The sequence below is a fragment of the Papio anubis genome, chromosome 7, assembly GCF_008728515.1.
Source record: "Papio anubis isolate 15944 chromosome 7, Panubis1.0, whole genome shotgun sequence".
Classification (NCBI taxonomy): Eukaryota; Metazoa; Chordata; class Mammalia; order Primates; family Cercopithecidae; genus Papio; species Papio anubis.
Genome location: NC_044982.1, coordinates 138194287 through 138220639, shown reverse-complemented (window position 1 = coordinate 138220639; position 26353 = coordinate 138194287). Strand labels below are relative to the sequence as shown.

Here is a 26353-nt window from a genome sequence, read left to right as displayed (position 1 = left end):
AAATTATTGGCTGATAATTGTTTTGTTTGAGGAGGCTGAAGATAGGGCCCCAATCCCTCCTAGCTTGTAGGGTTTCTGCTGAGAAATCTGCTGTTAATCTAATAGGTTTTCCTTTATAGGTTACCTGGTGCTTCTGTCTCACAGCTCTTAAGATTCTTTCCTTCGTCTTTGACTATGTGCCTAGGCAAAGATCTTTTTGTGATGAATTTCCCAGGTGTTCTTTGTGCTTCTTGTATTTGGATGTCTAGGTCTCTAGCAAGACCAGGGAAGTTTTCCTTGATTATTCCCCCAAATATGTCTTCCAAGGTTTTGGAATTCTCTTCTTCCTCTGGAACACCAATTGTTCTTAGGTTTGGTCATTTAACATAATCCCAGACTTCTTGGAGGCTTTGTTCATATTTCCTTATTCTTTTTTCTGTGTCTTGGTTGGATTGGGTTCATTAGAAGACCTTGTCTTTGAGCTCTGAATTTCTTTATTCTACTTGTTCAATTCTATTGTTAAGACTTTCTAGAGCATTTCACATTTCTAAAAGTATGTCCACAGTTTCCTGAATTTTTGATTGTTCCTTTTTTTTAAAGCTATCTACTTCCTTGAATATTTCTCTCTTTACTTCTTGTATCATTTTCTGGATTTCCTTGTATTGGGCTTCACCCTTCTCTGGTCCCTCCCTGATTAGCTTAATAACTAACATCCTGAATCATTTTTCAGGTAAATCATGGATTTCTTCTTGGTTTGGATCCATTGCTGGTGAACTAGTGTGATTTTTGGGGGGTGTTGAAGAGCCTTGTTTTGTCATATTACCAGGGTTGGTTTTCTGTTTTCTTCTTATTTGGGTAGGCTCCGTCAGAGGGAAGGTCTAGGGCCGAAGACTGTTGTTCAGATTCTTTTGTCCCACGGGGTGTTCCCTTGATGTAGTTCTCTACCCCTTTTCCTATGGATGTGGCTTCCTGTGAGCTGAACTGCAGTGATTGTTGTCTCTCTTCTTGGTCTAGCCACCCAGTGAGTCTACCTGGCTCCAGGCTGGTTCTGGAAGTCGTCTGCACAGAGTCCTGTGATGTGAACCGTCTATGGGTCTCTCAGCCATGGATACCAGTGTCTGTTCCCCTGGGGGACTGGGGGCAGGGACAGGTGCAGTGGACTCCATGGGGGGTCCTTAGCTTTGGTGGTTTGATGCTCTATTTTGGGGCTGGTTGGCCTCCTGCAAGGAGGTGGCACTTTCCAGAAAGTATCAGCTATAGTAGTGTGGAGAGGAGCCCTCAGTGTGTGGGGCCCTAGAACTCCCAAGATTATATGCCCTTTGTCTTCTGCTACCAGAGTGGATAGGGAAGGACCATCAGGTGGGGGTGGGGCTAGGCATGTCTGAGCTCTGACTCTCCTTGGGCAGGTCTTGCTATGGCTGCTGTGGGGGATGGGGGTGAGGTTCCCAGGTCACTGGAGCTGTGTACCTAGAAGGATTACCACTGCCTCTGCTGAGTCATGCTGGTTGTCAGGGAAGTCAGGGAAAGCTGGCAGTCACAGGCCTCACCCAGCTCCCATGCAAACCGAAGGTCTGGTTTAATTCCCACCGTGCTCTCCCCAGTAGCCCCCAGTCCATTTCTAGATGGAGAGCGATGGGGGCTTGAAAACCTGCCCCAGCTCCAGGCTACCCGCCTCCCAGCTGCAAAAGAAAAGGGCTTGATTCTTTCCCCACATGTGAAGTCTGCGCACCAGATTTGTGCCCTGCCCCAGGTTCTGGCCAGGAGGCTTCTCACCCTGTTCAAATTGTCACAAAGGTCAACTAGAGAATTCCTTCTCCCTGTAGAGTTTTACCCCCTGCTCCTCTGGTCACCCTCCTGTGGATCCCTGTGGTTCCAGGCAGGACTGGCCTGCTAGGGAGTCCAGCGAGCTCCCAGGGCCTTTCTGCTGCTTCCTCTACCCCTGTATTTCGCTCAGCTCTCCAAACTGACTCAGCTCCAGGTAAAGTTGGAAACTTCTCCCGCAAACAGATCTTTGGCTTCTCCAGTGGGTGTGTTTGTTCAGGAGCGGATGGTGTCCCTTTCCCACTTCCGCATCTGGGGCACTCACAGTTTTGGGGGTTCTCCTGGGTCCTGCAGGAGCAATCTGCTTCCTTCAGAGGGTCTGTGGGTCCTCTCGAGATGGCTGGTTTTCAATTCTTGTATTTTTGGTAGAGACAGGGTTTCACCATGTTGCCCAGGCTGGTCTCGCATTCCTAGGCTCAAGGGAACCGTCTGCCTCGGCCTCCCAAAGTGTTGGGATTACAGGCATGAGCCACCGTGCCCGGCGTGATGGTGTGCTTTTTAAAGACTTGAGCCCTTTCGCTTGATTGTCTCCCACATTAGTTCATTCACAGCCCACAAGAACCATTTCTTAGTTTCAATCCAAAGCAATCTCACTAGGAAACATTAAGTGTGGTAGGGATTTGGAGTGTGAGTACATAGGTGTGAGTCCCCGCAAAACAGCTATGTGGTCTTAGAATGGCCACTTACCTCTCTAAGCCTTAACTTTCCCTTCTGTAAAAGGGGAAATCACTCCTTTCGGGGTGATTTTGCGTTGCAGAAGCTCTGTGCAGTGCTAACAAACATTAGCTATTATTAGCTACTCTTTCATTGTCTTGTTCTGCCGCAGCTCCTCTCTGCCAGTGTGGCTTTTGGTTGGGATTCCCTGTCAAGAAATTACAAGAGGCCACTACACACTCCTTACCAAATTCTCTTTGCTGTGTGACCTGCTAGAAACTTAAGCCCTGAAGCCTCAATTATCCTTTTCTTATTTGCTTTGCACCCTTTTAAAAAAATAAAATGTATACAATATTGAATACTTCAGTACTCCAGAAATATAACTCATCTAGTAACTACACTTTTAAATATATAATAAATATACACAATACAAAATTTACCATTTTAATAATTTTTAAGCATACAGCTCAGTGGCACTAAGCAGATTCATGTTGTGCAACTATCACCGCCATCCATCTCCAGAACAGAACTTTTTCTATCTTCCCCAACTGAAACTCTATAAGCATTAAACAGTAACTCCCCCGTTCTCTCCTTCCCCTACTGCCTGACAGCTACCAGTCTACTTCCTGCTTTGGATTTGACTACGGTAGGTACCCCATATAAGAGGAATTATGCATATGATTGTATACCTTCTTCAGAGAAACATCTGTTCAAGTCCTCTGCCCAATAGGGTTCTTTATTTTTTGTTGAGTAATAGGAGCTCTTTACATATTATGGCTATTAATCCCTTATCAGATATATGATTTTCAAATATTTTTTCCCATTCCGCGGGTTGCCTTAGCAGCTATGTTTCTTGACTTTACACCTGTTTATTCAAACAAATAGTAACTATGTGCCTGCTATGTGAACGACATTGGGCTAATGACAGAGCAAAAAGGTACAGTTGACTTTCATACCCTCTCTGTCTGCATTTGACTTTGTCATGCTATCAGAACCATTCCCAATTGATTGGAAATTATTTTTTTAATGACTAGTTCTTTGAAGTCTTCTAAAAGGAATTTAGTTGGCCATTTCAGTTATCTCAAGTATCTGAAAAGTGAGATCTTAGATTGGGCAAAACTGGAGAGCAGTGAAACCTGAAACTAGAAGAGGTGGTCACTGTGCATACACTCACACACAACATCAGATTTCCAGCAAAGGCTTCCTGACATCTGCACGTGTGTGAAAGGAAATCCTCCTTCCACTGACACCAGTGCTCGCTGAGGGGAGATCATCTTTGGATGTTATGTTTTATTGCATGGTTTATTGTTCTAATCAGCTGATAAAGGCCATGAACCTTGACCCTGGGACAGCAGACCGTTGTGGGGGTCTTAACACCCTTTCCTGACCAATGAACAACGCAACCTGTTTTAACCAACCGTGGACATTCTGCCTTAGCTACAGTGCTTGTTTTCAATCCTATGCACAATCACTATAAATTAGAACTTTAAAACTCCTGATTTTTTTCTCCTTAACACTCTTCTCAGTAAATTTCTTCACTGGGGAGTGTTCCCTTGCCTGCTAAATTAATAGACTTGGCCTTTTATCTCCCTCTCTGGTGGTCTTTATTTCACATGACATGTGGCTGCAATCCTACTCCAAACTGCAACAAGTCAACACAGAATCCACGTACCATATGTTGTTCAACTACTCCAAGGCTTAGCGGAGATACTCTCACTTATCCATGCATTGCTGTAACTAATCCTGTTCCTGCAATCCTCAGAAAATTTAGACAAATGCCAGCCTGTTTCCAAACAAACATATCTTAATTTAGCTACCTAATATACAGATACTTGACCTCTCCAGAATGCTTTTCCTTCTAGAGTTCATGTTTCTTGAGACCACATGCACAAGACTTTATGTAATTGTTCAGCTGCATCTTGAATCTGCTTTGCAGCTGATGGTTGCTCACATACACACACGCACACGTATACACACACACACCCATAAGTATGCATTTGTCATTAAAGGCATTTGTCACTGCCTTTAATGTCCTGTTGAAGCCCAGTAATCAAAATTTTCAACATAGTGAATGAAATTTGCAGAATCACTGCTCAGCAGCAATAACATTATACACAGGAAATTAGTCCAATTACAATATCTTCTGAATGATGATCTCTGTTTCCTTGTTGCTTTAGCTAGTAGCAAATCACCCAGAGTGCCTCCTTACTGTCTATAGCATCAGTAAAAACAAACAAACAAAAAAAAACACCACTCAGGGTTTCTTCCTTCACAGAATGGAATAGGACAGATACACCACCAGGCACAGGTAGAGATCAGCTAGAGAAAATGAATCTGAAGCCAGGACCTCAAAAGGGAGCACTTGCCACCCATTCTTTAACAGTTCCCCATTTTCCTTCACCGACCCCCAGGTGGCAATCACACAAAGGAGGAAAACCCACTCCAAGCCACTGCTTCTTAGTTGCCCCGTAAGCCTGGCTTGGACAGATCCTGTGCTGGGAGCCTGGCTGATTTTATTACTGAATACAAGTTACACGTGTAAGGCACTAAATATCAGAAGAGTACAGTGTAGTAAGACAGTGATCTGGAGGTCCCTCCTGCCAATGGTGTGCGCTGCCCCTCGGGGTGAATTATGTACTGTGATGATGAACTAAACGTTCCCTTTGCAATTTCCTTGGGGATCAAAATGTATTCTGTTCTTCAGGGTTGAAAGGCAAGCCCTTTCTCACCAGCTCCACTTACTGGGTTTACCCTGATGTGTCTATTCCTCCTTCAGCGTTTGAGGCAGGTTCCCACCTAGACACAAAGAGGTAGCCATCCTTAGAGGAGAAGGAAGATTTTTTTTCTTCTTTCTTGATGTGGATGCTTACTTGAGGGAAGGAAGCTGAGCTTTAGGTTTTAGTGACCTGATTTCTTGTGTGTGTGTGTGAGATTCCTGATTTAGGTCAGGTGTGTTTTTGTTTTTGTTGTTGTTGTCATTTTATTTTCTTTAACTGTGTTTTTAAAAACATAAGGAGAACTTTTTTTTTTTTTTTTGAGATGGAGTCTCGCTCTGTCGCCCAGGCTGGAGTGCAGTGGCGCGATCTTGGCTCACTGCAAGCTCCGCCTCCTGGGTTCACGCCATTCTCCTGCCTCAGCCTCCCTAGAAGCTGGGACTACAAGCACCCGCCACCTCGCCCGGCTAATTTTTTGTATTTTTAGTAGAGACGGGGTTTCACCGTGGTCTCAATCTCCTGACCTTGTGATCCGCCCGCCTCGGCCTCCCAAAGTGCTGGGATTACAGGCGTGAAGGAGAACATTTTTATAGGAGAGATTAAATAGCAGTGTCATTCTTAGCATGATCTTCACTTTCTCTCTTCTCTTGTTTCCTTTCGATAGAGTTCCAGACATTTTAAAGACAACCGTGGCTAGAAACCTTTGTTTTCCTAATGATCTTGTTTCTCTTTACTATCAGTAAAAACCTCCTCCTTTGCCCTTTTGCATTGAATATTCTATTATTAAAAATTGAGATCTGGTCCAGAATCAGTCAAGGGGATGAATGCCTGGGTGAGAATTAGTGGAGGAACAACAGTAAAAGCCACTCAAGTGGCTCCCCCAGGGACTAAATCTGGAGTCAAGGTAGGGAAGCAAGATGAGAGCTTTGAAAGGAGTGAGATCCGGGGAATGGCTAAAGAAGTCAATGGCCTCTTGTCTTTTTATTTTCCTCTGCTCTTATTTGAGTACTTTCTGTGTTCTAAGTCTGTGGATTCAGCCCTCAAATGGTTGGCAGAAAGGTTCCTCATCAAGACAAGAATTCTGCTCTTTCTCCTTTGTTTCAAAGGCTCACTCTTAATCATGGCTCCTCCTCTATTACCAGGAATTTCACATCGCTGTCTCCCTGATATTTGGAATCTAAAGAAGGTGAGATATTTACAGTGAGTGAGACATCAGCCTCCAATTGTTTGTATTTGTAATGGTAATTACTCACACCAGTTTGTCAGCATTCACACCTGAATTATTCTGTTTGGTGATATGTCAATGTCTAGAGATAGCTGTGATCACACAAAATACAGTTTTTTTCTTGTGAAATCCTAACTTAGTCCATGGAAAATTTTTTTGAAAAAACACAACAGAAGATCCCGTCCATCTCCCTCCCACCCAAATCCCCCATATGTTAACTGGATGGGAATATTTTATTTGAGTGCAGTATCCGTAGGACATCCTCTCACCTTGACTTTAAACTGGCTCATTCAATAATGTGTGTTTCTCAAGGCCATATGGACCACTGTCTCAACAACCTCTATTTCCCACCCAATTTCCCAAATACTTCTCTTCCTTCTGATTTTTCCTTTTTTGTCATTCTCCTTTCTTCTTTCAACTGCAATGTATTTTTGATGTTCAACCACTGTTCAGGTTGTTTTGTTACCATTTGTCTTAGATGTTATCATTAAACATTACTGTTGACTCGTTTCCACTTTTTTATTTAAATTTTTTTACATTCATAAAGTCTTTTCATTTAGCTCATAGTCCTATTTAGTTCAAGACCTAGAGTTTCAAAGAAGAGTTTCAAAGATCACCCTCTCTTTCAGCAATATGTGAGCTCCTGAGAAAAAATGTGAAAGTAATTTATTTCCATACCAAACGTTATTTGAAACACCAAGGAATTCACCATTTAAGGAAGTCAGAGGTGAATTTCACAATATATTTTTTCTGTTCAACAAATTTTGATTTTTGCTAATTCTTTAAAGTGAGAGATAATCTATTTTATATCTTCTGTCTCTTTTATTTTTTTTGAGACAGAGTCTTGCTCTGTCGCCCACGCTGGAGTGCAGTGGCGTGATCTCAGCTCACTGCAAGCTCCGCCTCGTGGGTTCACTCCTGCCTCAGCCTCCCGAGTAGCTGGAACTACAGGTGCCCGCCACCACGCCCGGCTAATTTTTTGTATTTTTAGTAGAGACGGGGTTTCACTGCATTAGCCAGAATGGTCTCGATCTCCTGACCTTGTGATCCTCCCGCCTCAGCCTCCCAAAGTGTTGGGATTACAGGCGTGAGCCACTGTGCCCGGCCCTTCTCTCTTTTTTTTTAATTTACCCTTCTTAGATGGGGTTTTTCCTTCTCCCTACTGGGTCAGGGAGTGCCAGGTCTGCTCTACACTCAAGCAGCCACAAGTCACAGCATTTCAAATTCAACAAGCCCCAGGGAAATAGTTCAGGAAGCTGGGACGGGGACAGGATTCTGAAGCAAGGGACTGATGTTTGGCTCTGGCACTTGGAAATCAGCCTCACTGCTTTCAAGGCCCACCGTGGATGAGGTCCCCAGTCTACTGGTGGCTGGAATCTCCAGACTTCAAGTAGGACCACTTGACACCATAGGACATTTTAAAACTTGATCCTCCCCTCCAGTCAGCCTTTCCCCCTCCTGAGTTGGTGACCACTGAATGTTTTTGCATCTACTCTTGGGAGAAGATGCACACCCTCTCACACTCTTTTAAAAATTTATTTTAATTTTTTTTTTTTCTTTCTTTTTTTTTTTTTTAGAGATGGAGTCTTGCTCTGTTGCCCAGGCTGGAGTGCAGTGGTGTGGTCACAATTCACTGCAACTTTGACCTTCCAGGCTCAGGTGATCCTCCCACCTTGGCCTATCGCATATCTGGGACTACAGGCTTTTGCTACTCTTCTTTATTTTTGGTAGAGATGGGATTTCACTATGTTGCTCAGGCTGATCTCAAATTCCAAAACTCAAGTGATTCTCTCACTTTGGCCTCCCAAAGTGCTGGGACTATAGGTGTGTGAGCCACCGTGCCTGACCTCTCTCACATTTTTATCAAACTCCCTGCCCGAATGTTGCCACCATGGACCCATGATGTCCATGGCCATCTTCCCTCCACCTTCAGCTCTCTTCTCTCAGACACTTTCATGGCTGGATCCCTTACTTTATTCAGGCCCTAGCTCAAATGTCCTCTTCTTAGATAGGACTTCCTGACCACCAAATCTAAAAATAAAAGACCACCACCCTCGAGCTTCCATAACTGCTCAGAACACAATCAGCCATGCCTGAATCATGTATAGACACATCTACAAGAAACAATATCCAGATACCATACCAGACATCTTCACCTGGCTGTGTACATTAGACATAAACTGAATCCTCATAGCAGAGGGGAAAAAAAGCAGTCCACCTTTTACTATTTATGAAATAATAGGGAAATATAGACTTAGAAGTTTACAGAGATTTTATTAAGTAGATAAAAATAGATAAATGCCTGGGAAAAGGGGGTATCAATTAGTACAAATAGTCTGCAGAGCCATCCAGCAATACATATCAAAAATCTTTAAAACATTTATATTGCTCGACCTAGTGATCCTAATTCTAGAATTTGGAAATACAATCAAGATAATGTTAATCACAGCATTACTTATAATGATGAAAAGTAGAAGAGGCCAGGCACAGTGGATCATGCCTATAATTCTAGCACTTTGGAAGGCTGAGGTGGGAGGATCCCCTGAGCCCAGAAGTTCAAGATCAACCTGGCCAACATATTGAGACCCTGTCTCTATATAGAAAGAAGAGGAAGAAGAAGATAAAGAAGAAGAGGAAGAAGGAGGAGGAGGAGGAGAAGGAGGAAGAGGAGGAGAGAATATTATGCAGTCATTAAAATTTTAGAAAAACAACCCATATGTCTATTGACTGATGGGTGAATAGACAAAATGTAGTACAGACATACAATAGAGTAGTATTGAGCCCTAAAAAGGAATGAAATTCTGGCACATGCTACAACATGAGTTAATCTTGAATACATTGTGCTAAAGGAAATAAGCCAGACAGAAAAGGACAAATACTGTATGTTTCCACTTTTATAAGGTACCTAGACCAGTCAAATTCACAGACACAAAAAGTTGAACAGTGGTTGCCAGGAGCTGGGGAGGAAGAGGAAATGGGAAGTTATCAGGGTTTTGTCTTGTTTTGTTTTGAGATGGATTTTTTGCTCTTGTTGCCCATTCTGGAGTGCAATGGCGTGATCTTGGCTCACTGCAACCTCCACCTCCCGGGTTCAAGCAATTCTCTTGCCTCAGCCTCCCAAGTAATTGGGATTACAGGTGTGTGCCACGAGGTCTGGCTATCTTTGTATTTTTTTTAGTAGAGACGGGGTTTCACCATGTTGGTCAGGTGGCCTCGAACTCCTGACCTCAAGTGATCCATCTGCCTCCGCCTCCCAAAGTGCTGGGATTGCAGGTGTGAGCCACCGCGCCCAGCCAGAAGTTACTGTTTAATGGGTACAGAGTTTAATGTGTACAGTTTTTCATCTTTGGGAAGATGAAAAAGTTCTGCAGATGGATGGTGTCGATAGTTGCACAACAATGTGAATGTGCTTAATGCCACTGAACTATACACTTATAAACGATTAAAATTGTAAATCTTGTTATGTATATTTTACCATGGTAAAACATGCTTTAGAATCTTTAGTAACAGGAAATTGCTCAATATGGGAGACTTAGTATATAATGTTGTTCAGATTTTGTGTAAAATTCTTTGTAAGCTCATGTGTAGAAAAAAATACTGGAAAGGGATTTTAAACACAGAATGATAATAAACACACTCTTTAGGAAAGATTCTGAGTAATTTTCTCTTTCACACTTTTCTGTACTTTCCAAATCGTCTAAGTAAACATGCAATATTTTATAACTAGAAAATAAAATAAAATTTAAAAACCCACCACCGAAATCTCTATCCTCATTTCCTGCTTTATTGTTGCAGTAAATAAGCACTTCTTCCTACCTAAAAGTATATTGCTTATTTATCTGTTTCCTTGCCTATAGTCTGTTTCCCCAGTAACAATGCAAATTCCATGAGGGCAGAGGCTTTGTCTTATTCACTGCTTGATCTTTAATGCTTGAAGAGTTTCAGGCACTTTTTGGGTACTCCATAAACATTCGAGTGAAAGAGAAAGAATCAATGAATGAATGGGTGAATGAACAGAAAATTAGTCATCCTCAGTGTCTTGGTCCATTCCTGCTGCTAAAACAAAATACCCCAGACTGGATAATGTATAAATAATAGAAATGTATTTCTTACACTTCTTGAGGCTGAGAAGTCCAAGATCAAGGCACCAGTAGATCTGGTGTCTGATGAAGGCTCACAATGCTTCTTAGATGGGTGCTTCTTGCTGCATCCTCACGTGGTAGAAGGTGCAAACAGCTCCCTTGCACCTCTTTTATAAGATAACTAATCCCACTCATGAGGTCTCTGGCCAATGAATTAATCTCCTCCTAAAGGCCCTGCCTCTTAATACTTTCACACTGGGAATTAAGTTTCAATATATAAATGTTGAGGGGACATATTCAGACCATAGCTCTCAGGTTAGGACAGTGAGAATTCTTTTGTCCTGTGCCCACCTAGGGTATCAGCCCTCTTTCTCTCATCTGTAGCCTGCTCAGGATTGGAAGAAAAATTGTCTCAAGATTAAGAATCATCAAAATGGAGTAAACCCTGAAATACGTCCACCAACAGGCTAACAGTTTGGAAAGTAGTCTAGATACCATGTCATTTGAAGAGTAATTGAAGGTACTGAGAATGTGTAAGAGAAGATTTAAAGAGGAGAAGAAATGTAGCTGTTTGCAAATACTGGAAGTGTAGTCAGGTGGAACCATGAATTTATTCAATAAATATCCACTGAGCCCCTGCCATGTGCCAGTAACTGATGTAGGTACCAAGAGTACTAAACACAGGATTATATAATATGTTTGACTCCAGAGGAAATACCAAGGATAGGTTGAGAGAGGTTTGGAAAGGCAGATTTGAATGCATCATAAGGCAGAGAGTCCAAATCAGCATTTCCTAAGGCACATTTCACGGAACCCTTGGATGTACATTTCTTTTATATGAGAAAAGGATCCTAGGCCCAATACATTTAGAAAATCTTGAAGTAAGGCCATGAGCGGTGCCTCATGCCTTAATCCCAGAACTTTGGGATTCCAAGGCAGGTGGATCACCTGAGGTCAGGAGTTCAAGACCAGCCTGGTCAACATAGGGAAATCCCATCTCTACTAAAAATACAAAATTAGCTGGGCATGGTGGCATGCGCCTGTAGTCCCAGCTACTTGGGCACTACAGGAGAATTGCTTGAACCTAGGAGGCGGAGGTTGCAGTGAGCCGAGATTGCATCACTGTATTCTAGCCTGGGAGACAGAGCAAGACTCCATTTCAAAAAAAAAAAAAAGAGAGAAGAAAAAGAAAATTTTGAGGGGTAGAGTTTTTTTCAACTACAGCAGCATAGGACTTCTCGGTCTTTTTTTTTTTAAGAGTCAGGGTCTTGCTGTTACCCACACAGGAGTGTAGTGGCACAATCATATCTGACTGAAGCCTTGAACTCCTGGGCTCAAGTGATCCTCCAGCCTCAGCCTCCTGAGTAGCTGGGGCTACTGGCATATGCTAACGTGCCTGGCTATGTTCTTTTTACTTTTGTAGAGATGGAGCCTCACTATGTTGCCCCAGCTGGTCTTGAACTCCTGGTCTCAAGCAATCCTCCAACCTCGGCCTCCTGAGTTGCAGGAATTCCAAGCGTGAGCCACTGCGCCAGGCTCAGAGTCTTCAATATACTATAGTATACTGTAGTCTCCTAAAGAGTGATGTGGCTCCTTTCCCTAAATTTTTGGACCACAGGACACTTCTTTTTCTAGGCCTAGAATTTCATGAGATGAGCATTAGGGAGAGTTATTTTCTACATGACAACATTCACCTTCAGAACAGGAGGCCTGCAAGCACGGGTCTAATGTGGCATGCCCCTGAGACACACCTTGGCACCACATCCAATGGATGCCCAAGTCTTCGTTCTGAACCATTCAGATCGACCCAGTCCTCTTACCTCATCTCCCTCACCTCACATTTTTCCAGTTGCCAGTCTGCACTCACTCCTTCTTTCCATCCTTGCTTTGGGCTTAGCTTTAATGAACCATGCCATGTATTTCTGCTTCTGACTTGAGCTCCACATAACAAGGATTCTGATTTCTTCCCCTAAGTTCCCTGGGGTCACCCTGGGTAAAGCTTCCCCAGTTCCACTGTTCCATTTGGCTCACTGTACACAGAGCAGGGAGAACTAGACAAGGAATAAGCAGGTTCTCACGTCAGGAAGAGCTTGGGCAAAGCTTGGGCTTTCTCACGTTGAAAGTCTTACTTGGTTTGATTTTCTGCTACCTCCTTGACAGGTCTGATTCTGTAAACGCTTCCTGCCAGGCATAATTTTAAATACTCTTGGTACCTGGGAAACCAGCTATTTCTGTAGACTGTATCATTTTAATCGCCCTTACATGAAACACAGATGCACTGCCACACACTTGAGAAATCTTTCACACAATGAGATCAAGCCACTCATTGAAGGTCACTGGACGAAACTTCTATGCTCCAGTCACATGAATAAAAGTGTCTAATGACTTGGAAGGTTTGCATGAAATTCCCGTGGGAGAAATTATTGTGACTTTAAACCATACTCCTCAAAGCCCCTCCCATTTTTGGCTTCTTACCTTGTAACTTGGGTTCTCATTCCAAAATCCAGTGACCTCATTGATTGCAGCACTTCAATACAGCCCATGTACTAGAATAAGAAGAAAAAAAAGAAGAAGTAGGACAAAAATTCCAAGAAGCTGTCTCTTAGCTTCACAATGACTTTCGGGGAAGCAACTAAAATCAGCTTCTGCTATCAAGTTACATTTGTACCCTCCGCCTACCATTGATATTTCTGACTATTAATGGACACACACCTAAAGCTTCAATTCAATTACAAAACACCAGTTAAATCTGAACCATAATATAGATAACACAAGTAACAAAGACCAATATGGGTTCAGTGGTTAAGAGCATGGGCTCTGGGGCCAGATCATGTGACTTTGCATCCTGGCTCTGCTACTTCTTAGTTATGGAACCTCAGCAAGTTAACTTCTGAGCCTCACAGTCTTGTCACTGGTAAAGTGAGGATACAATAGGAATTGTTAGAAGAGTGAAATTATTTCCTACATGTAAATAAGCTTTTAGAACAACGCTTGGTACATAGAAAGGCCCAAATAGTAGAGGAAGCAAAAATAAAAGTGAGATAAAGAATACAGGAATGTCAAATCTAAGTGGATAGAACAAGCATATAAATGCATAGAATGCCAAACTTAGTAATATAAGATCTTATCATCCTTTGCAGCTGATTTAAATATTAAGGGGGTTCCTGAAAGGACAAAAGTCATATGCCGCATCAGTGATGAGTATGGTTAGCTTGAACACCATGTATTGCAAAAGGAATTGTGACTTATAAAGCTGAAAGATGGTTTATATTTAGTGTGGCAGCAGTGAGGATCCATGGCAGGCTGCTGGCAACAGCATGATGCGATTAGATCTGTGTTGGAGGAGGCTTAAGTCAGCGGCAGTATGAAGGTGGGTTAATGGTGAGGGAATAAGTTAGGATGATCCTGTGGCGAGGGAAGTAATGACAGCCCACACTGAAGAGGGATGGTGTCAATAGGAAAGAGGGGACAGATTCAAGTGACATCATGGAAACAGATACTACAGAACTCGGCAGTTGATTTGATACGGAGAATAAGAGAGAAGGATGAGTCAAGGATGACTCACTCAGACGTTTCCAGCCAGGGTAGCAGAGGGAACAGTGATGCCATCAACAGAAACAGGAAAGCCAGGAGAAGAGAAGATGATGAATTGGTTTGGGAGCCATTGACTTAAGGCACTGGTAGGGTATCCAGGAAATAACAGGCTGGCAACTGAAAATTGGATTCTGGAGTCCTGAGAGGATTCAGCCTAGGGACGTGGACTTAGTAGTCTTCTGTGTAGCTTTGCCAGGTGAGGCTGTGAGAGTCAATCCTCCCAGCAGAGCTTGGTTGATAAGGGAGAGTGCTTATTTGAGAATTGCCTTACAAATGTTACTAGAGCTAAGAGTTCCAATTGAAAGTGATCTGTTGGCTCCTTGGAAATGATATGCTTCCTGTTTAGCTTTCCTTTGGAGGCTTTCCAGCCTCTCTATGCTTGTGAATGGCAAAAGCACTGTCAAAAGATGTCAGGAGCTGGTGGGGAGGGGGAACCTGCCCAGACACTTCTTGTATAATAGTATTTCTTTTTCTTTTTCTTTTTTTTTTTTTGTTTGAGGTGGAGTCTCACTCTGTCACCCAGGCTGGAGTACAGTGGCACGATCTTGGCTCACTGCAACCTCTGCCTCCCAAATTCAAGCAATTCTCCTGCCTCAGTCTTTTGAGTAGCTGGGATTACAGGCACATACCACTGCACCTGGCTAATTTTTGTATTTTTAGTAGAGACAGGGTTTCACCATGTTGGCCAGGCTGGTCTTGAACTCCTGACCTCAAGCGATCTGCCCACCTCGGCCTCCCAAAGTGCTGGGATTATAGGCATGAGCCACCACGTCCTGCTGTATAATAGTATTTCTGAGCAGATTGTGCAGATAGAACTCCTCAATGCACCAAGTGCTGCCTGGAGCCTGATGCTGGGAAGAGACTCCTGTTAGTCACACTCAGTTACACTCCTCTTGGAATCTCTACTACTGATACAAGAAACATTTTGGATATTTTACTCTGTCCCCATCACTCTTAACTTCCCAAGCCTTGGGTACCTTAAGAAAGTGGTGTCTAGAGATTTCTCTTCAACCATAAGGGTTATTAGGAGAAGAAAGCTAGATATAGGAAGTAGGTTAGAAAGCCCATCTCAGAACTGTCAAGAAAGGAGATTCCAAGCATCCAAGCTTCACGTCCCGGTGGTGTGAAAAGATTGTCCATATGTCTTCACTGACTGCTCTGGCTTTTGGTGCCTTCCAATGCCCTCTTCCGCCCCAGAGCCTAGGTCTTGCTTCCCTATTTCCTGCACTCCTGGCCCTGGAAAGAGTGGACTCCCCACATAGGCTGGGGAGCAGGCCTGGATCCCCTCCAATACCTCCAGGAGGCCCTGTTGGTGAAGAGGTGGGTATCGCCTTTCCCTTTAGCTGTAAATCACCGACTAAAGACAAGGTGATACCAACTGGCCTATCAGTGCACACTTTTTGAAAAAGTGACCAAGCACCTACATTTTTCACACTCTGCCACAGGGTTTCTTCAAAACAGATTGATCAGATCATGTTCCTCCACCAGGTGAAACTCCTGGCATCTATGATCAAAACAAGCTCGTTACTATAAACCTCTAAACCCTGGAGTTCCTGGCCCCGTCTCATCCCTTCAGCTTCATCAGTGTCACTGTCCCCTTGCACACTTTGCTGCCATATTGGCCTCCTTTCTACTCCTCAAATACACCCCAGCTCTTCCCTGCACCTGACATTCCCTCCGCCTGGCTCTCCTACACTGTTCTGCAGGACAGATCCCTTCTCATCTTTCAGTTTTCAGTTCAAATGGCACACCTCAGAGGCCCCCTCTTGCCACCCTTCATCTCAGCCCCTATTCATCACTGATTGACTATTGGTTTACTTGTTAATTTGCTTGTCTAGGACCTCTTTTTATTCCCTTGGCTATAACCACCGTAAGAGTAAAGATCACAATCACCGCCGTATTCCCTGCAACAGTGCCTAGGATCTGGTGGGCACTCAATAAACACATGCTGAAAGAATGAATGAAGCATCTTTTCTTCAATTCTATTGTACCTTTACAATGAGCGGGGGCTGGGGAGAGCCAAGGGACTGAGGGAGGTAAAGGCTTGGCTGGTCTCTCCACTCAGGAGTATAGGAGCACCAAGGACTCAGCCTCAGGTGCGACAGGCCAGAACAATGTCTTTGCAAGGTTTCTAGATTTCTCAGCAATGTACTTCATATTTGTTATTTTTGTTGTTCTTCATTTTGGAGTGGCAACACACAATCTAGACCGAGGAGGTTTTGTAGTGAAGTGGGAAGCTGGCAAGAATGTGCCCTACTTCTCAGGCGGGCTATAAGCCGTGGGTGGGAACAGCCCTGGATGATAGAGTTGACAGTGGGAACTTTAAAAAGAAAGGAGAGTAGGTTGCACGTCTGAACAGGAGCGGGACAAAGGGACAAAAAGAAACAACTGGAACAAGGACACTCAAGGCTGATCAAGTTTGAGACCCACGTGAGGACAGTGTCAAAGTGAAGGCTATTCTCAGCCCAGTTATTAGGTAAGTTGCCATTCATTTTGGTTATCAGTGAGGAGAGGAATTTTTAGTGTCTTGGGGGTGAGAGGAACCCCTTCAAGGTTTCGTTCTTAATCACATTTCACGGCTATAACGACCTTATCTGCTTTGGACTAAGGCAAGCCCAAGCATTGCTTCAGGATCCCCTTCCCTTCGTGTGAATCTCTGTTTTGATTCATACACTTGTCTGTCAGCTATGGCACGGGTGACTTCAGCAAGCCTCAGTATGATACAATGGAAGTTTCTGGAAAAACATGAGTCATGGCCTGAGATGATTGACAATGAGGATAAGTCCCCTTCCACTGTGGGCATGTGTCGAGAAAACCACAACTAATTTTTGCCACAATTACCCCAAAGACAAGAATGGAGTGGGTCTTCCCATTGACTCACACAATCCATTTCACTTAAAAACCACCGCTATGAGAAAGCGGGGAGGGGGCGGTGCATAAAAATACTCTGTCCACTTCTTTCTTTGGGTGTTTGATGACTGCATAAGCGGATAGTGGCTGAAGATCAAGGCCCGAGAGAGGAGAATTTTAGTTTGTTAGCTATAAACTGGAGATGACAATACTTCTCATTCATGTATTAAATGCGGATCTGCATAAGACATGGTCCCTGTTCTTAAGAAACCTGGCCCCATTCAGATAGGACAACCATGAAAAGAGATGACTTATCTTTCCTTTTTATGAGGTTAGTCATTGTTGCTAACTTTATTTAAGAGATGAGGAAATTGAAGCCTATTAAAGAAAAGTGCCTGGCTCAGTTTCATTTATTCACTGGTACTGAATTAGGGTTTATTCTAGAGTCTGCAGTCCATTGCTAGGACCCTGTATAACAGAAAAAGTGAAAAGAGGAGTTATCCTGCTGGCTGCCACTACCCTCCCTTTGGTCTACCCAGGAACACAGTGACACAGTGTTGAGACGGGGGGACCACAATGGTAACAGCAGATGTGAATCCAAATTGCTCTGGGAACTGCAGGAGGTGAGACAGAGGACACTCCCTAATTCCCTACCCTGTGGTGAGGAGAGGACACTGAAGACCTTTATTTGGAGCCATACAGGAACGGTGGGAACGCAGCGGTGCTCAGACAACCTGCCCATTCAGCCCCTGGCATGGGTTTACCTAACTCCCAGCTGGCTTCTTCCCTTTATGCCCCAAGGCAGTCATAATATTTTTGTACTGTCTAAGCTTCAACCACTTGCTCCCAGGGAGAGGTGAACAGCCTATTTATGGCCATGTGTATCTTGGGCTTTGCTCTCCGGAGAAGAAATTACTGGGGTTTTCAGAGAAAAGGAATGATAGTTACTTATGGGAAGTCTCATCCTAACTCTCTTACAGAATGATGACGGCAAGCACATTACCTAAAGAAAAAAAAGATACATATTCTTATACTCTTAGAAAGAAGGTCTGCAGGATAATAAGAAACTAACAGTGGTTGCTTTTGGAAATGGGAGAGAGGCAGATTTTTACTTTTTACTTTATACTTTTGTACTATTTATACTAATAAGTATAAACATACTTATTTTTGAAATAAGTATGTAGTATTAGTTTAGATTTGAAAAATAAAATAAGCAAAGCTCACGACTTTGCCAAAAAGAACCACAGTTTTATTAAGTAGGGTGAAATCCCTTTTTATACGTGGTTTATTCCCTTTCTCAGAATATACCTGCCTCTTAGCTAGGAGTACGGGAGAATATTGTTCAAGAGAAGTTTAAGGCACAGGCCCTGCACTTGATAAGTTCATAATAAGAGTGCTAAGACAAGGAAGAAAATTACTTCAGCTACTTGAGAGGCTGAGGCAGGAGGATCACTTGAGCCCAGGAGTTTGAGGCTGCAGTCAGCTAAGATCGTGCCATTGCACTCCAGCCTGGGGGACAGAGCGAGACCCTGTCTCTAAATAAAAATAAATAGTTAACGAATTAAAAACAAACACTGAAGAACAGTATATAATCAACTGTGATATAAGGAGGGTCTGATCTTCATGCAATAAATGTTCAACAATGGTAGAGGCCACCAAAATGGCAGGAAAACACAGCAGGATATTTCTGCCACCTTTAAATAATTTTTAGTCTTTCCCATTCTTTAAAAAAATGGGAGAGTAAGAAACGGGGACATTCCCTTCATAACCTGGAAATATTGTCTCTACTTCCTTCCTTTCACTCATGCCTCAACTCACAATAGTAAAGTTTCTGACCTCAACACTCTAGTGAAATTGCCTGAGCAAACCAACTGCTTCCTCAAAGTTCCTTTAGTGAACGGTTTTTGTTTTCCTACTCATCTATCGGGGTCACCTACCGCTGTTGACCTCTACTCAACCCCTTCATTTTCCTCTGAACCTTTCTTCTTTAGCTTTCCTGAGAACATTTTCTCCAATTCCTCATCTTTCTTCTCTGACTATTCCTTCTCAGTCTCCTTTGCTAGTTTCTTATTTTTTAAAAAACAATGGTTCCTTCTCTCCCTATCCCAGTGGTTCTCAACCCTGATTGCATATTAGAATCACTTGGGAAGTATTAAAATTCTGATTCCTAGGTTCTACTCTAGTCTAATAAAATCAGTCTCTAGCACGTATACTTGTTTGCTTTCAATTACTACCTCATGCTCATGCCACACACATTTTTAGCCCAGGTTTTCTCCCAACTTCAGATGTGTATCAGCATGTGAATATTCTAATTGCATCTCAAATTCAGTGCATTCAAATTATTCCTCTACTTACATTTCTGATCTAAACCAATAGTATCACTATCCACCTAATTACATAAACCAGAAAAGTCAACTCTTTTTTTTTTCAAATCCATCAACCAATCAAGAGGCAAGCTCAATCCTTTCAATCTCCCTATCATTGTCATAACTTCCCTGTCTTCTTCCCTGAACCCTGCACACTACCCCCAACATTTACTATCCAAGTTTAGGCACATTCTGTTTCTCAATTGCAATACTGGGGTCTCACATTTATATTCATGGGCAAAGCATATGAATTCAACTGCATCCACTTGGCAGGCAGAAAGTGAGAGATTAGTCCCTTTGTTCATCTCCTCAGTCTTTCAACCCTACTTGCCAGAGAGTAGGGTAACTATCTGCCCCAGAGAAAGAGTATCTGAATTTATAGAGAGTTAAATAATGTCTTGTGTTTCTTTTTGCAATAATAAATGTCTTGTTTCTGTTTGCATTTTTGGAGACATACTCTGCCCCAGAGAAAGAGTATCTCTCCATAAATGCAAACAGAAACACAAGACATTGATTCTGACAATTGATCGTCCAGATGCGCGGGTGTTGGAGATTTCAAGGATGATCCAGTGTATTCTTTATTCTGAGTTTTATTCTACTGTTGACTTTAGAATATGGCCCTCCCTAAGATGGGGTTTCTGGTGTCCCACCTTTTGAATCTCTTTCCCAGTGCAGCCAGCACGTTACTAAAACACATATATGGCATGTTATCATTCCATCCTATCCCCCAATCATTCTCACTTAAAACACTCCCAAGACTCCCATCCTCAAAGCAGAGCTTCCCAAACTTCAGAGAACTTCAGAATCACCAGGGAAACTTACAAATCAGATTTTAAAAATAAAATTCCCAGGCCCTGAGAGATTCTTCTTCAGTAAGACTGTGAAACTGCATTTTAATAAGCACTCAGGTCCTTCTATTACAGGTTGTCCAGGAATCACACTTTGGAGAAAACACCAGTCTTCAGGAAAAGAGCCAGCTTTCTTAGAATGATGTACAGGGCCTCTCATGATTTGGTTCCTGCTGAACTCTTTATCCTTTTCCTCCCCGCTTTTGCCCTCTCATTTTACACTCTAGTCATTTGCCTGAACTCACCATGCTTCAAAATTCAGAACAACCCCTTCCTTTACTCCTTCCTCTTGAAATGTCCTTCTTATCCATGTCCATCTGATTAATACCTGCTAATTATTCACAAAGAAATGCAAAAGTTACTTCTTTTATGATATCTCTCCTCTTCTTCCCCATCTCTACCTGCAGCCTTGACCCTCTTTGGGCCCTCTTCTATAATCTGTATGAACTTCTAGCAGACCTTTAATAAAACTTACATTGCTAATATGGAACTACTTCTTCATCAATGTGTCTGTATCTCTTTTATAGCAGAAACGGTGTCTGTTTCTTCTTTATATCCTCTGTGTAAAGCCTGGATCAACAATATTCTTGAGATGAGAAAGTAAGATACAGCTTGAGGTAACTTTTAAGAAAGAATGGGATATATATATAAAAACAATCACATTAAGGATTTAGATAATATTAACTGCTCTTTCATATTGAATCTCTTCTAACTTAGATTTCCCAAAAGAACAATCATAAAGGCCAAAAACTCAATGCTTAATAATAAAGATATTAATGAGTAAAGTAAACTAGATATAAGAAAGTAGCTAGATTAGGAGAAAGTTGGAACCATATGGCCTACAAAAAGAACAAGGCCCAAACCAATCATTCCAGTCCCTCGTTACCGTTTGGGAAACCAGACCCTATGATTTTTCAAAGAAGTTCAGAAATCAGACTTTATTTGTAAGTTTTCCTAATTTTTAATTCCAGCAAGTCACAATGAACAATCCAAAATGAAATTTAGAAAATAATTTCATTTGCAATATGTGATCAAAAAGAATAAAATACTTATGAATAAATTTGATAGGATAAACTTACACTTTGAAAACTGAAAAACATTGCTGAAGGAAATTTAAGAAAAGTGAAATAAATGGAAAAAACATTCCATGTTTATGGATCAGAAGACTTAATAACGTTAAGATAGTAATACTCTTAAAAGCTGATCTAAAACTTCAACACAATCCTTATCAAAATCTCAGATGGCTTCTTTGTAGAAACTAACAAACTGATCCTAAAATTCATGTGTAACTTCAAATTCATGTGTAATTTCCTAAAATTTCATGTGTAATTTCCAAACAATCTGCACAATCTTGAAAAAGAACAAAGTTAGAGAACCCACATGTCTCAATTTCAAAACTTACTGCTCAGCTACACAATCAGGATAATATGGTACTAGCATAACGATAGACATACAGATTAGTAAAACAGAACTGAGTCCAAAAGTAAACCCCTGCATTCACTGTCAATTGAATTTTGATAAAGGTGACAAAATAATTCAATGGAAAAATGACATTGTTTTCACCAAAAGGCACCAGAGCAATTGTATATAAAAGTTGGACCTCTATCTCATACGATAAGCAAAACATAAACTCAGAATGGTCACAAGACCTAAACATAAGAGCTAAAACTGTAAAACTCTTTAAAGAAAACAGGCATAATCACAAGACCTCAGAATAGGCAATGGTTTCTTAGATATGACACCAAAAGCACCAACAACCAAAGGAAAGAAATATATAGGTTGGACTTCAGAAAAATTAAATTATTTTGTGCTTCCAATGACACTAAGAAGAAAGTGAAAAAACCACTCAGAGAATGGGAGAAAATATTTGCAAATGATATATCTGCTAAGAAACTTGCATCTAAAATATATCTTAAAAAACTCTTATAGCCCAATGATAAAAAGACAACTCAATTTTAAAATGGGCAAAAGATCTGAACAGACATTTCTTCAAGAAATATATACAAATAGACAATAAGCACATGAAAAGATGTTCAATATAATTTACCATTGGGAAACGCAAATCAAAGCCACAATGAGGTACAACTTCACACCCTCTGGAATGGCTGTAATTTAAAATACAATCCAGCAAACTGAAAATAAATGTTGGTGAAGATGTGGAGAAATTGGAACCATCATACATTGCTGGTGGGAATGTAAAATGGTAATGCCACTAGGGGAAACAGCTTGGCAATTCCTCAAACAGTTAAACATAGAATTACCCGTATGACCCAGCAATTCCACTTCTAGAAATATACCCAATAAAATGGAAAGCATATGTCCACACAAAAACTTGCACTTAAATGTTTACAGCAGCATTATTCATAATAGCCATAAAGTAGAAATAACCCAAATGTCCATCAGCTGATGAATGGACAAATAAAAGGTGGTATATCATGCAATGGAATAGTATTTGGCAATAAAAAGCAATGAAGTATTGATACATGCTACAGCATGAATGAACTTTGAAAATATTAATTCTAAGTGAAAAAGTATAATCATAAAAGACTGATTTTATTTTATTTATGTGAAATGTCCAGAATAGACAAATTTGTAGAGCTAGAAGGTAGGGCTATGTGGTTTTTAGGGAATAGAGTGTGACCTCTAACAGGTACAGCATTTCTTTGGGGGTTGATAAAAATGTTCTATAATTGGTGATAGTTGCATAACTCTGTGAATATACTAAAAAAAAACCATTGAATTGTATACTTTAAATGGGTGAATTATATGGTATGTGAATTACATCTCAATAAAGCAATTACCAAGAAGTAATAACAACAGAAAGAATCCAAATAAGCAATATCTGCAGGCAGTGTGTAATCCTTGATATAAACTATTCAGGAAATATGTAAGAATGGATGAATAATGGATAAATGAATGAGGCATCAGCAGTTACTACAGTTGTTTGAAATATTCTCCAGCCTTGAGGTAGAGTGTATTGCTCTTCCTTTGGGCTCCCAGAGCATCTCGGTCACACCACTAGGTTGCAGTCACCCAGTGGTGCTGCAATTTATCTGTTCCAATGTCTATGCCTCCTGCTGGACTATGGGCTTCTCAAGGGCAGGGAGTGAGTCTTAGTCATCATTATGCCCAGCACCTCTTACAGTGCAATTAAATGATTTATTTGAATGAACTAGCCAAGAAATGATGTTCAGGAAGTCTCAAAATAACCTGCATCCTAACTGGACCATCTGTAATGTGTTCCTTCTTAAAGGGGTATATTGTCAATTAAAATAATCCTGAAGTTAAGCTGGCCAAAGCCCTCTTTGTGCCGGGTTTGAGCTGGAATGGGGGTCATGTAAGAAGGGAATGGAAAATCCTTCCCCTTTTAGTGTAACAACAATCAAATGAAAACCTGGGCAGGGTTTTGAAGCAGTGGGGTTAGGGGATCTCCTGCCCTGGAATAGGGAAGCAAGTTGAGAGAGAGCTCAGTGAGATGGACAGAGAGATGGGCTGCTTGGAACACATCTTTAAGAAATAGGTGCAAGTGGTCTTGGCAAAGACTGACTTTTCTTAGGAAAAATCTTACAACACCTTTGAATGCTGTAATAATACCATTACATAAATATATATATATATAATCTATAGCATCAAGGAGCATAGAGCTGCTAACACTTTCCCCTTCTCCACTATTCTCTTATATTTGCTTTTCTACAGAGCACTTACTGCTGAAATTATTATGTATTTTTTGGCTTGCTATCTGTCTCCCCCACTAGAAGATCAGTAACAAAGAACAGGGAGTATTGTATCCCCAACACCTAGAACATAGTAGACCCTCCAAATATATTTTGATTGATTGAATTGAATGTGTATTTTTAAAATATAAACATCTATTTTTGCTGAAAGCTCCTCCTTCTGCTCCAGGTTTAAAGCCTGAAAATGTGGATTTGTTCAGTCATTCCTATTGCAGACTCAGCAACCAGGAAATTTCAACCCTGTAAGTCATTAGTCATTACAATGATGGAACCTTCTAACAGTAAGTTGGGAGTTCTGTTTGCTCTTACGAAAGGAAGATCTCCCTTCTCCAGGTTCCTGCCCAAGTCAAAAGGCAGGGTTGTGAAGTGAGCAAGGCCTTTCACTTGGCCCAATCCCTCTCCTTCGATGTCTTTCCCTGCTAAGTGGACTCCACCCCAGCAGATGGAGAGAGTCTCCATTGTCTCCATCCCCAAGATTCTATTCCCAGTCCCCCTAAAGTAAGCTGAACCAAGATTGTGCCTGCTTCCCCTTTGCCTTCTGCCATGATTGTAAGTTTCCTGAGACCTCCCCAGCCATGGCTCCTGTACAGCCTGCAGAATTGTAAGTCAATTAAACCCCATTTACAAATGACCCAGTCTTGGGTAGTTCTTTATTACAATGTGAGAACAGACTAATACACTGGGAAATGAGCTGGCTACAATTGTCCAAATAAATCTTTCAATTTCTCTGAAAATAGTACTGGTCATCTGTGGGCAAGGAAAGTATGACAACCATCTGCATCCCATGAGGCAGCTATGCGCTGTCTCATTCCAAAAGTCCTACTCCCATTGAAAATTCCTTACACAGGGGAATTTCTTTAAACTAAGAGAGGTTTCATCTCTGCCTACAGACTTGAGCACAGACAAAGTCACCCAGCTGGAGGTCATCCCTGTGGCAAAAACTATACTGATAGCATTTGAGAGCTATGATTTCTCCTTGGAATAACTTTGCACCAATGTGTTGGGAGCCACAAATGGCTCTTTCTGCTGCTGGGCATGGCCAGAAAAGTTGTGCTGTGTGATTGATTGTGTGCCTCTGCACAAATAGAGATGTGTATTCTGTTTAGTCTCAAGAGTATTATATCATTTGATCCTCATAATGAAACTGTGATGAGACCTGAATAGGTAGGTGATCTCCTTTTATATTTATTTTTATTTTTGTAAGATGGGGTCTCATTATGTTGCCCAGGTGATCTCAAACTCCTCACTTCAAGTGATCCTCTCACCTTGGCCTCCCCAAAACCTGGGATTACAGGTCTGAGCCACCACACCTGGCCCTGATGCCTTTTTACAGGTGTAAAAACTGATTCTCAGAGGTTCAATGCTGTGCTCAAGAGCCACAGGGCTGATTAATGGAGAAGAACCCAGATCTTTTGATGTTTAAAGCTGCTGTTCCATGTCATCTCTCTCACCTAAAGAAGTTTACCATCTAGGGGATACTCATACCCTGCATATATTATATATGGAAGATAGTACTCCATCACACACACACATTGATAGATAGATAGCTAGATAGCTAGATAGATAGATAGATAGATAGATAGATAGATAGATAGATAGATATAGATAGATATAAATGATATACATATAGATCTATCTATCCATATCATGAAGAGAAGAGGAGTGGTAAGGCCAGACACCCCCTATATGTAGCAAATGTTTTACATTATCTAATAACTTATAGTGACTTGACAAAATATCGTTGCATCCAGTACCTAAGACAGTAAGTATTGTGCTCAGTTTTATACTATGTCAGCCATTCTGTGTTCTCCGAAAACAGGAACTGCTTTGTACAAAGGTGAATTCTCCTTGACCAAAATGTTCCCAATATATTCTTTGCAGAAATTCCTTGAGGGCTTGTATTTTATATTCAATTTTAATGTTGCTATTGAGATCTAAAAGTTGCAACCAATAGCTTTAACCCAAGTCTTTTGCGGGGAGGAACAAGTGTTGGCACTGTAGCCAAGCCTCCTAAGAAACTTTTAAGCTCTTTATCACCATGTAGGCCTAATCCTAGGAAACCAGGAATGCTACTCTGTGTTGTTGGAGAAAGTCTTTAACCTGGTGGGACTGGTTCTCCATAATGTAAATGAGAGTTGGATACTGGCTTGCAAAAGTTGACCCTATTCAGATTAAGATGCTTTTGTAATAGCAATTGACTACTCTCTCCTGATAGATCCAGCGAAATCCCAGGTTGTGTCAAAGTATTAATCCATTCAGAAGAGAAGAAGCCTTAACAATGCAACTTACAGGAAGAACAACTGAATAATTGATCCCAGCAGCCGTTTAACTGGAGACCTATGGTTTCAAAAGGCAAGCTTTCTCCTATTCCCTGGAAGGCCCTTATTCCTCTGAACACTTTATCCTCTATTATTTTCATTTCTCTATTTCCCTCACTCCTTTCTTTTATATTGTGGGAGTCATTAGTGCCGTGGCACAAATATTTC

General features: G+C 41.6%; 1 protein-coding gene across 1 annotated transcript in view; it reads right to left on the bottom strand.

Moving 5' to 3' along the window:
- The window catches only part of LOC101014651 (SHC-transforming protein 4), a 142364-nt gene that overhangs the window by 90464 nt on the left and 25547 nt on the right, over positions 1-26353 (bottom strand). The window contains exon 2 of the mRNA XM_003900903.5: positions 12951-13021. Coding sequence (XP_003900952.1) covers positions 12951-13021 — 71 coding nt within the window. The remainder of the gene's footprint in view (positions 1-12950; positions 13022-26353) is intronic.